The following is a 12,508-nucleotide window of genomic DNA, read 5'->3' as shown; positions in this document are numbered from 1 at the left end:
TGACTGTATCTCTGCCTTGCAGTAATGAGTTTTGGTTTTCCATTCCAGGGAAACTTAAATGAGCTGGGCAAGATGATAACGCAGGGGGCATTTAGCGTCTGGACTGGACACAAGAAAGGTGCTACGAAAATGAAGGATTTTGCTAGATTCAAACCAATGCAGCGGCACCTTTTCTTGTATGAAAAAGCCATTGTTTTTTGTAAAAGGCGTGTTGAAAGCGGAGAAGGCTCTGACAAATACCCGTCATACAGTTTTAAGCACTGTTTGAAAGTAAGACAATTTGAATTGTGTAATGTAATATTCTTTCATGTATGCTATACTGTATTCAAGTTTGCATACTTTTTCAGTTCAAATGACTGGGTTTTACACTTTAGTTGCACATCTTTTTTTTTTACAAAATCTTTTTTTTTAATTGAAGGATAGTTGATATAGAACATTCCATTAATTCCTGGTGTACAGTGTAATGATTCAATATTTGTATATACTGTGAAATGATCACCACAAGTAACATCCATCACCACATATGATTCTAATTTCTTTTTCCTGTGATGAGAACGTTTAAGATCTACTCTCTTAGCAAGTTTCAAATGTGCAGTGCAGCATTATTAACTATAGTCACCATTGCTGGATATTACGTTCCCCAGGCCTTATTTATTTTATAACCAGAAATTTGTACCCTTTGACGCCCTTCACCACCCATTTTGCACACTCCTACCCATGAAATCTTAAGTAAAAGTCTTAGATAGAAGTCAGGTAAAGCAGAACTTGTCTGCCTGAAATGAGAGCAAGGGAGGGCTAAGCGTGAAATGAGAACTTTAATCCCAGGCCTTCCGCAAGGGGGCACCCTGGGGTCCCACACAGCACAGTTTGAAATTATGGGAAGTGACCCAGTTTCCCTCGTTAGCGCTCTCTTACCGGTGGTGCTAGGTAGAGTTCTTGGTCTTAGTAGCAAGGGGCTTTTATCATACAGGAGAGACAAGGAGGAAAGACTTTCTTCCGTTTCCTCAGTGTCATTTAAAAATGGATAACATTTGTGTACCCCTCCTCTTCTCCCTAGCACCTCCCTTCCCGGTGTCCAAAGTCACCTACCACGCAATCCTGCCCACACCTGTCCTGTCCTAGCCTTTTCTTAGAAATTACTTTCTTCTTTTCCATAACCCAAACCGCCGTTCTGTCCTAATGTTAGTTTGGTCTGAAAATGAGAGCAGTATTGTTTGAGGAAGTCAGTGGCAAACCAGTGATACTCCCAGCTGCTTTTGACATTTGATGAGAGGAACTTCCAGTTCACACGAGTCTGTAATTGGCAAATTTGATTTTAATTTTACACCTTATTCATTTTATCCTTCAGGTTCTACATTGCAAAAGCAATATAGCATTTGTTAAAGAAAAGCTGGAAAATGGAGACAAAATTACTTTCTATTCCTCCACCACTATCATTCTAGTCAATCTCTCACAAGCCTGTTCTTTCATAGCTGTTAGCAAGTAATGGAGGGGACGGGGCTGGGTGTCCTGAGATAGGCCGGGAGTGGAGGGGTTTGCTTTTGATTCTTCCCAGAGGTCAACCATCCATGCTGTTCCTAACAGGGTTCCTGCCCAGGGTTAGGCCTCCAACTTCTTCCTACTGTCTACTATCCCTGCTTCACTTCTGAACCCACAGCAGTGGTTGTTTCAAACTCTCACTATTTTCATAACAGAAGTGCCTAGTTGCTCCTTGGATATCAGCAACCCACCTCCAAGCTTCCCAAATCTCCAAGGGTTTTTTATGTCTCTAATAAACATCGGTTAAGAAGTAAGAATGTGTAATTGACCTCAGACAGGGTTCAGATCTCTTGCAATCTATGTATTCCTGGGGAGGGTACTGTATCTTCATAGGTGTGTTGGTCCCACATCCATTTGTTTCACTTTTTATTTGTGGAGTGTGACCTAGTTACTACGTAATATACTATTCCTAGTTTGTATTGATTTTTTTTCTTACTTTTAATGTGTCACAATGATGGACACAGCAACAGAATATTTCTAAAGTACATCAGAGTAAGGAGAGATTAGTAAAAGGCAACCGGTTGATGAGAATTCAAACTACAATGGTTACCATGGAAACAGAGAGTGGGCTAGATGCAAGAAACATTTCCATGCAAGGTAAACAAGCAGGCTTCTTGACTAGTAAGTCAAGTAACGAAGGGGACGGGCTGGGTGTCAGAAAATAAATACAGATACAGAAAATAAATAATACCTGATGTTTGAAGGAAAAAAAATCAGCCTAATTTCTCTTTATTCCCCAATCATGCCTAGAATCCTTAACAAAAAGAGATTAGTCAGTGATTCCTGTGAGGGTTTAGTCTAGGATCACTAGGAAAACAGTGATGTCATTGATAGAGAAAGATGGAAATTAAGCTATTTCTTATAAGCCTCACTATGCTTACTTCCTCTTGCTTACCTGTTAGGAGATTCCAGGACTAAATAATGGCTAGTCGGACTAGTCAGTGTGTTACATAACCATTTGGGTTACTGGTTTCAAAGTCTTCCCCTTGGTAGAGAGGATCGATGTGGATGCTGGCCTCTACTTCTCTCGCACTTTTGGGGGACTGTTGCCTTGACTTCATCATATCAAGCTGGAATTTCAATTTTATGATGATTGTGAGCTAAATTTTAAGTCGGCTGCTTCTGTGCAAAGGAAAGGCCCTAAAGTCACAGTTTGCTAAATGGAGACATTTGAGTTCTTCAGATTTCTCAGTTTGTACGTTTATTATTATCATCTATGTTTCTACATTTACCAAACATGCACATAGTGCTCACTATTGGCTAGGTGCTGTTCTCAGCGTTTACAAACATCAGTGTTAACTCATTTAATCTACGTAGCAACTTTCTACGAAGTACGAACTCTAATAACTCCATTTTGAGGATGGGAAAGCCAAGTTCCAGAGAGGTGAGTGATTTATCCAGGAGCATAGCTAGTAAGTGGTGCAGCACACATCCAAACCCAGGCAGATGGCTCCAGGGTTCACGGTCATAATCACTGTGCCATGCCAGAAGGCCTTTGCTCTTGCTTGTTTATTCTTTCATTCCTTCATTCATTCCTTTTCATCTCCGTTCTCCACACTCAACTTCCTCTCTACCCCTGTAGCAACCATTCTAATTTATTTCATGTACATCCTTCAGTTTGTGCGTTCTTTTTAAATATATACTGATGTTCTGTGCACATCTAGTTTTAATTTATATAAGTTGTATTCTGTTATAATTCTCATTTTCTTTCTTTCTTTTTTGATCCCAGAAACTATTTTCAAGATACAGTCATGTTATTATTTTATATTCAATATATTGCTTCTAACTGCTTCATAGCACTTCAGCCTTGTTACGTTTCTTTGTTAATGTGAATCAAGATCAATTTTTTAATAATACTAACCCAAGAAGTAACTAAATTCTATCCCAGATACATAAATAATAAAAGTCTGAAGATAAGTAGTTGTTGGTTATAATCCCAGAGTTCTTAAGCCACTGGGTGACTTTTAACAAGGTAGTTGACTGCTTCACCCTGATGACAGAAAATTAGGTTAAAAGTTGGGGCCCTGAGCACTTGATACAGCAAGATGTCTTCAGATAAAATGCTTTATAGTAAAGAAAATATATTCATAGCTACCAGAAATCATCGATGAAAATATGAAAGATAAGGCAGAGACCACAGGTAGGATGTAACTGTAGAATCAGCCTTGCTATTTTATTACCTATATATTATATATTATATAGTATATCATATAACTATACTCATAGAGTTAGACCTTTAACTCTGCCTCTAGAGTCTAAAGCGGAGTAAATTTTTATGGTATAGCAAGCATTTCATAAGTAAAATAAAAACCTTTCAATAAAGACTTTTATATTTTGTTACTTGAGAAAATATATACAATCCACTAATTACGAATGCATTGTATTACAGTGGATCATTTGTAGTGAATTGTTTGGAACTAAGAACAATATTGTCTGATAGATGTAATAGTTAGATTTCCAGGCTAACTCAAAAAAGCTCATTTAATCTATGATGATGTTCTATATGTGTGCAGTGAAAATAGCAAAACTAATGCAATTCAAATGAGGGGAAGCTGAGAAAGCAAACTCATACTTAAAAATTCATTATATTATCTGAGCATTTAATACATGCTATTTAATCCTATAGAAATACAATATGTCAACTCCATGAAATAGGTACTCTTCCCATTTTATAGTTGAGGGAACTGAAGTTCAGAAAGGTTAAGCACCTTGCACCGAGACACATAAGTAGCAAGTAGTAGAGATAGAATCCAACCCGGGCCTCTTGGACTCCAAGCCCAGGTACCTTCCAGCTTATCATGTTATTAAGACAAAACCATGCATTGAAACAAAATCAATTTAGAGATTGAATATGAGATTATAATTTATCTTAAATCCTGCTGTTTGAGCAAAAGTAGGTTAGGGAGAGTGGCTGAGTAGGGATATAAAGATATTTTTGGACATTCTGAAAGTAACTTCTGAGTACATTCAGGGTAGGTGTCACAGGCTCTTCATTAATATGTCACATTTCATTTCTAAGCATAATCCCTTTTCCTTGAGATGAGAATCTCACTAGCACTACTTTTAATGCTTATCAGCTCTAATTAGGGTCATTTGGGAAGCATGTAAATGGAACAGAGAGTGAGATATTCCTTTAGATAATTAGGTAAAGACTCAAAGAAAAGAAAAGGCAGAAAGAGCCTAAAAGAGAATGTATGTATAAGGGAGTGAAATTGCTCAAAATGGAATTAACCAAGCTATTAGCAGCACAGGATGAAAGAAAATGGAAGACTTTGTGCTTTGCACAATCATATGGAGGAGAAAAAAAAACTATGGTAAGAAAGTGATATTGCATATAAAAGTTTCACTAGCTACAAGAAGACATCACTCTCCTGTTACAGATTATTTGTTTTCTAGAGAAGCCAAGAGAGTGGTAGAAATAGAGGGGATTTTTGTGTACCTGCTTCGTTCTCCCCGACCCATAAATTGGATGTCTATACCTTGTAGGGCTTCTATAGACATAAGTAATAATTTATGAGATTAACTTATCTGGCATATGATTATTAAAAAAGAACCATTTAAATTAATTTTGAATGACCTTATTCACTGATGTTTAGTCTTCTGTGTTTCAGACAATAATTTGTTTTAATAGTATACGGTTAATTTATAACAGAATTCAATCTTAAGTCGATTACTTGGATGTTCAGACTTATAACACGTGTTTCAATCATTGGAATGGAGCATGTAGTCTGTATTGTAAGTGCATAGTTCAATGAGAACATACGAATATTCAGGTCTGTAATTATATTTACAATTTCATATTCTTTGATTATAAATGTATACTTTGCCCAAGTGAGAAATTCTGTTCCACATAGAATATGAAAGGGATAGATTTAATGTAATTTTATTTTCAGAATAAAATGCTCATGAACATGTTGACTTATATATTGTAGATGGATGAAGTTGGAATCACCGAGTATGTAAAAGGAGATAACCGCAAATTTGAAATCTGGTATGCTGGGAAGGAAGAAGTTTATATTGTCCAGGTTGGTCATTTAAAGATTATTCTAGAAACCATTATCTGCATTAAGATACAAAAGTCTGAATTTGCAAACAAAAATAATTTTGGTTACATTACAAAAGTTCTCGTTCCTGTCTTAGAGGTCACCTAAATATTGTTTGATTATTATTCTTTGTAATTCAGTTGAACATTTTTTCACTAGCAAGCTTTCTTTCACTTGAGATGTCTATGGTGCTTTCTATGGGTTTAAGTTTTCACTGCTACACCAGGGGACTTAATCAACAAGAGGTGACAGCCAAGATCAGATCTGATCATTGTTTCTAAAGAATGTGGTTAAAGCCCTGGCCAGATGTGCTGTAAGATTCAGCCTGTTTCAGGGAAGAGGAGAGGATTAGAACATTTGAAGAGGAGGTTGTCATTTCAAAAAATATTTGTATCATAACTCATGACTGAGGAGTGTGCTGTTATCTGTTGAAAGTGCAAGGTGTTTCTTCTTTGTTTTAATTCTGTATGCGGTGATTACAATTCATAAAAATATGTCTTCTTGGCTTGACATAGATGTATGACTTCTTGCTGTCTGTTAACAGACTTATAAGTAACGGGAGGATATTTAAGGAAGCTTTCATGCTGTCATCAGTTATCAAGATAACTGCAGTAGATTGTCGTTTCAGAAACAGTAGAACTTTTTTTATTTTACCAAAATTAAACATTAAACCATTTATATCTTTAAAAGACCCCCTTACAAAGAAAAGATCAGTAAGATTCACATGTTACATTTCTCTGAGAGTTATTATTTAACGGCAACTTCAAAATGGTTTTGGCTATTATTTCATCTAATCTGATGGCTACTCATTTGCTTCTTAGAAGTTTTACGACTCAAAATGTTAGAGTTTGGATATGGCAGTGGTTCAGGATGTAGATCGTGTTTGATGTACTTAATTAATTACATTTTTTTTAATCATAAAGCATCCTTTATAAAAGGAAACATGTCCTCTCCTCCCCCACTTTTGAATCTTTAGGCTGCAAATGTTGATGTGAAGATGACATGGTTAAAAGAAATCAGAAATATTTTGTTGAAGCAACAGGAACTCATGACAGGTAAATTCAAACATGCATTCTTCAGAACGAGAAGTACAGTGACAGCTCGGTGACTCAGATTTTGTGATAATTCTCCCAGGGAATGGGGCTGATATTTACTTTCTACTATCTATAATGGAAGAGTTTGTTCTCCTAATTAGTAGGAGATCATGATCCAGTGAGCTGTTTAAACTCTTTCGGAAAATGAACTGTAGCGTGGAAGGTGCGCTTTAGTGCCTGAGAAGCAGCTGTGAGGTAACAAACAAGCTGAATGTGTTCGTTCTGAGTCCTTCCCACGGGGCACCTCTGCTTAGGGCCTCAGTAATCGGTGCTTAGTAATGTTGGCATGTGGGCAGTTCTAGTTATAAAGTTGAATTCCTTGAATAAAATATTACCTGGTTCAGTCCTTTTCCATATTCTAAGTTCAGACTGGCATTCCGTCTGACTATTTCAAATCTGTGAAGGTGAACTCAAATTGGAATGGGGGGATGTGGTGTGTGTGTGCATATGAAAGTCATTGGTCCTCAAGGAAGTAAGAGCGTGGCTTCCAAATGATGCTTATATAACCTTTATTTCACAGTTAAAAAACGAGAACAGCATAATCAGTTAACAGAACAGAACCATCTTTCTTCTCAGCGGAATGATGAGTAAGTGATTATTCTTTAAAAAATATCACTCCTGCAGGCTTCTGTTTTCCGTATGTAACATGAAACAATGTAATTAAACTATCAGACAAAAATTACCCTCTTTTAGCAGGAGCTCATCAAATTCTATAAACCCATCATTTTTTCAGTTCTATACTTGGAGCCTGATGGTCCTTAAGAGTTGTCCCATTGTTCCCCTTGATGTTAAAAATAGTACAATAGTTTGGGCGAATTTTTAAACATGATTGATTATAAATGCTTTGTTCTCAGTATAGTGTAGTTGGAGAGGAGGTATGGACCTCAGTGGGGGTGGGGTGGGGTGGAGACTGCTTGGACACAACCACAAAGTCTTTGAGGAAGGTAGCTGTCCTAAGTGATAGCACTTCTGCTTGTTTAGAGATGTGGCCTTTGTATTCTGCCTCTAGGAGTCCTAAAAGGTAGAGTTTCCATAGAATATTTGCATATATGCAAATCTCCACACAGATTCCAAAGCCTTGGCAGAGAATTTCACTGTGCAGCATCTGTGTGATACAGGGATCATTGAGAGACTCATTAAAAATATATTTTTCTCTTTGTTGCACATCATCCTTCAGAGGTAGCTAAGATCAGGTGCAAAGTATGTTGATTCATCTGAGGCTTTAGGGGAACCATTTTAAAATCATCGTAAGTCTTTATTTTCTAGGGTTCACAATGCTCAATCTTTTGTCACATATTCTGGAAGTAAAGTCTTTTGATTTCATGCAGGAATTGACTTTACAGTAATTGATACAACTCAACAGTATGAATCAGATTAAGGTTCCATCATCATTCATCTATACCTTACCTTATTCATTAAGGTTAAAATTTCATAGAATAAGAGGGATTTTTTTTAGTGCTTTATAGTTTTTCTAACTTACTGAGTTATAGTTGAAAATTAAAATTATATACATTTAAAGAGTACAGTTTGATGATTTGATATGCATGTACACTGTTAAATAATCCCCACAATCAAGCTAAATAATATATCCGTCACCTCCCATATTTATTCTTTTTTGTGTCTGTGGTGAGAACATTTAGAATTTACCATGTAGCAAATTTCAAGTATATAATGTAATATGCAACAGAGATTTTAAACAATATACTTGCTTTGGGTCCAGAAGGGAGTCGTTTTTCCATGCTGGCTTGGATCCTAGGACTTAAGCTTCTATATATTATGAACAGTTATCACACAGACTTAAATAAGGGGGAAAATCTGCTCACTTTGAATGGATTCTTAGACTATGTTCTTAACACGTGGTATCAGTGGAAGAAATACCTTTTTTTTTTTTTTTTTTTGCTTTTAGTTTTTTGTTTGTTTTGGGCGGGGGAGGGAACTAATTAGGTTTATTTCTTTATTTTTTACTTTTTAGAGGAGGTGCTGGGAATTGAACTCAGGACCTTGTGCTTGCTAAGCATGTGCTCTACCAATTTGAGCTATATACTCTCCCCCTAGAAATATCATTTTTAATTTCTTATTACTCTCAGACTGTACGAAAACTCACTGATTTTTACATATTTACTATTTCAGAAGGCAACGGGGAGCTTTTATAGGCACTGAGGAAACTGACCTGGAACACACCAGCGCTATGGTAGAGGTCGGTGAGGCCATCGCATCAGTTCGGGCAGAAGCAAATACAGGTACGTGTAGTGGTCATTTGAAGGTAGGATTCATGGCTGTGCAAGTTGTTTTCTCCCATTGTTAATTTGGGACATCCACCCATCTGTTATCTTTATATGAAGAAAACAAAGGTAAGAAGGTAACCCATTTTTAGAAGGCTCTTCTGTCCTGTGTATGTGCGAGATACTCTGGTGGGCACTGCAAAGCAGAGGTCAAAGTGTGGACGGTGGACCAGTAGCATCAGCATCACCTGGGAACTTGTCAGGAAGTCAAATTTCCTGGCTCCATCCCAGACCTTCTGAATCAGACCTCTGGGAGTGAGACCAGCCATCTGTGTTGTAACAGCTTCTCCATGTGCTTCTCTCTGAGGCCTGCCCCTCCCACACAGGATACAGAGGTGAATACAGCACAGATAGGGCTTCAAGGGAGGCACGCTTTTCTCACCGTCAGTTTCATGAATAGAGGAGGGTCATGTACAACTGGAATATTCCTTTTCCTTTTGCAAATCGTGTCATTTAAAGTGATTTCAGACAATTTGTTTAATGCGGAAAACATAGCAGCCAGTGGGCCAGGCATTGTGTAGCCCTCTGGGCACACGGTCTAATTGAGATTCACTCAGCTGCCATCCCCGTGAAGTGAGGAGGGTAGAAAGATAATTCAACAAGCAAACATTAAGTTTGATAGTGTGGTCATGTGGGAAGTACAAGGGGCTTTAGAAGCACCCGGGAGGGTCACCGAAATAACTCTGGAATCAACGGCGTAGACTTCCCTGAAGAAATGCCTAACGGAGTGCCTGGTACTCAGCTCTTAAAGATGCTAGAACTTAATCTGGAAGACTTCTCTACTCGCTGAGGAGAAACAAGTGACAATGACCTTGCTCAACTTCCATTACCCATTTCGAGGTCAATCCTCTCACGCCATCTCTACTGTGGTCCCCTGAGCGGTCAGGATAAAGCCTACTACCACTGCCTTCATTTGACAGATGAGGAAGCTGAGTCAGAGAAGTTGGCATGACTTTTCCAAGGTGACATGAATAGTTTAGTGTGACCAAGATAGGATTCTGTTACTTCTCTGCCTACATTAGATTGCTTAAACCATACCAGTTCAATGTATTTTATTAATTAAACATCTCTTACAGGCTCTTATGAGACATACAATGTATAGCCCATGGTCTCTGCCTAATAAAAGAGATAAGACAAGTCTAAAATAATATTACCAGGTAGAATGTTCTAAGTGCTATTTGAATGAGACCAATAAAAATGCTATAGGAAGAATTTTTGAAAGAATGGATTTTCTCTAAGAAGGAGTAAATATTCTCTGGAATGTTATTTAGCTTACTATTATTTGTAATAACTGCCACCAACCCCAACATGAAACCATCCTAAAAAGTAAAAGAAGTGTATGATATTTCTAGGCCCTTTCTGAAATATCAGAAATTCTAAAATAGTACAGCCTCCTTGGAGGTGTTATTATAAAAGATACTATTCTTGGACCATTGAAGGTTAGAGCCTTGATGATTGCAGTTCGTTTTGCTTCCCTCCTTGTGGTGGGCCAGTAACATTAAGTAACTGCCACCCTCCATGTTTCTGTTACAGTTTGGACAGAGATATCATCACCTACAGAAATCTCTGATGAGCCTGACGAATGGCCAAGTAACTATTTCTACTCTTCTTATGATGACAATGAAGAAGAAGAAAGGCCTCTCATGGTTAGTAATGACATATTAAGATAAACAAATAAAAACTCTTTGAGCAGTTTTGTTGATGAAATAGGCAAGGCATGTAGGAGCAATCTTTTGTCAGCATCCTTGAGGTCATTAGGTGTGCTCCATGGCCAAAAGGTACGAAGCAAGTTTTACTATGAACATTCAGTAAGCACTTCTCTGTGTAAGTGGAAGTGTTTTGAGCTATATGTAGAGCTCCTACTGAAGTTGATGACACAGTCAATCATTCCAAGTCTCTATATAGTGACCAGTTTTATCTTTTTTTTTAAGAGAAAAAAGAGTTTTGTTTTTTATTATAGGATTGTAAACTTTAATATATGTACCTTCCTAATAGAGTTAAGGGACAAATAACTAAAGAATCTGAAGTAATAAGGTCTTTCTATTTTTTTAAAAAAATTTTTTGAAGTATAGTCTGTTTATAGTATTGTGTTAATTTCTGGTATATGGCATAGAGATTCAGTCAGTTTTATCTTTAATTGAGCTTCACCACTCTGTTTTCAGTCTCGGCACGTGAGATAAATTCAAAGCACAAAGAAGGCCCAGATATACTTAGAAATCAGTTTAGAGTCCAGATTAGAAAATATAGGAAATAAACATTACTCATGAAAAACTGTTTAATGACCTCTGGGGAATATATTTTAGTGGGCTGTCAAAAGACATGCTAATGCTGCAAATCGCAGCATATTAGAGCAAGAGGGCACCCCATAAAAGTAAAGGTTGCTTTAGGGTAAAAGTATGTGTGTTTTTAATACAGAACCAAAGTTTATTATTTTTTTTCTTCTTAAAAAAAAGAAAAAGAAAACTCATTGTGGAGAGAAGCCCCTCCCTCTTCGCCTAAGGGCGGGGGGCTGTGAAAGATAGCTGGGTAATCAAGTACAAGGGGGTTGGGATGGAGACTGTCTTGCCAGCCTTCACACTGCCCAGCCATGTGGGGTGGAAGGGAAAGGGATATGGAAGAGCCCGTTTCCATGACAACCAGTTGCCTACCCTCTACTTTGGTGGAAAGAAGGGAGAAGGCCCTTAGGTCCCTCTGGAGGATTTCTCCCTCAAAAGACTTCAAGTCACTGTTAACAGAGTCAGGCCTGGTCGTGGAGGGAGAGGGGCCCTGGTGGAAAGTTCTGTAGAAGAACTAGTGTACAGTGTAGTTAAGATCCTGGTGGATTATTACAGGGGAGTTAGAACTGTTTAGGGTAAATCTCCAAATTTCTGAAGTCACCAGTGTGCAGGGTGGGAATTATGCTTTGTAGTGGGCTGCTCCTTGGCACCCTCCAGAGGAACAGATTCAGTTTGGCAGTTCTAATGTTGAGGGAAGGGACTAATGGTGTGGATAATCCCAAAGCTCCATAGCATAGGTGCTGGGATGCTTTCTTTAAAAAAGTAACAGAATATTTTTTGTACTAATAAAACAATGACCATAATTCAGAATTGTATGGTAGTTTACAGTTCACAAAATGATTTCACATTTAATAGTCGCAGTCTTCATAAGAGGAAGGGCAGGCTTTATTAACTCTAACTGACCAAGTCTCAGAGCTGGTAAGAGATTTGTCCAGAGTTAGTTGTCTAGACTGGCAGTGCTCAAACTTTTTAATGAGTTCGCCTTTTTCAAAACAAAAAATTTAGTGAGAAGAATAGCATTTGAAATTTGCAAATCTCTTTAACAGCTGGCTTCAGAAAGGACAGCTGGATTCCCCTATCTGCTTTTGCATTCAGTCTGTTGTGCGATCACACATTAGGTGGCCTCTTGAAAACTCCTCTGTAGACTTGTGAGAGGATGAGAGTGAGAAAGGCAAATGATATAGGTCTGACCCTTGCAGACCCTTGGAACCCCCAATGGTCAGCCTCCCAGACTTTGAGAATCACTGGTTTAGACTAAGAATAAAAAGAATTTC

The 12,508-nt window shown here is 37.8% G+C and overlaps 1 protein-coding gene across 6 annotated transcripts in view; it reads left to right on the top strand.

Annotated features, from left to right (window-relative positions):
- The window catches only part of MCF2 (MCF.2 cell line derived transforming sequence), a 98,821-nt gene that overhangs the window by 77,888 nt on the left and 8,425 nt on the right, over positions 1-12,508 (top strand). For all 6 annotated transcript variants that reach the window (XM_032476132.1, XM_032476129.1, XM_032476130.1 and 3 more), the window contains 6 exons: positions 49-270; positions 5,472-5,564; positions 6,559-6,637; positions 7,197-7,263; positions 8,807-8,916; positions 10,492-10,604. In XM_032476132.1, the coding sequence (XP_032332023.1) occupies positions 49-270; positions 5,472-5,564; positions 6,559-6,637; positions 7,197-7,263; positions 8,807-8,916; positions 10,492-10,604 (684 nt within the window). The remainder of the gene's footprint in view (positions 1-48; positions 271-5,471; positions 5,565-6,558; positions 6,638-7,196; positions 7,264-8,806; positions 8,917-10,491; positions 10,605-12,508) is intronic.

This window comes from Camelus ferus, chromosome X (genome assembly GCF_009834535.1).
Source record: "Camelus ferus isolate YT-003-E chromosome X, BCGSAC_Cfer_1.0, whole genome shotgun sequence".
Lineage (NCBI taxonomy): Eukaryota > Metazoa > Chordata > Mammalia > Artiodactyla > Camelidae > Camelus > Camelus ferus.
Note: the sequence above shows the minus strand (reverse complement) of the source record. Positions and strands in the feature narration are given on the sequence as shown.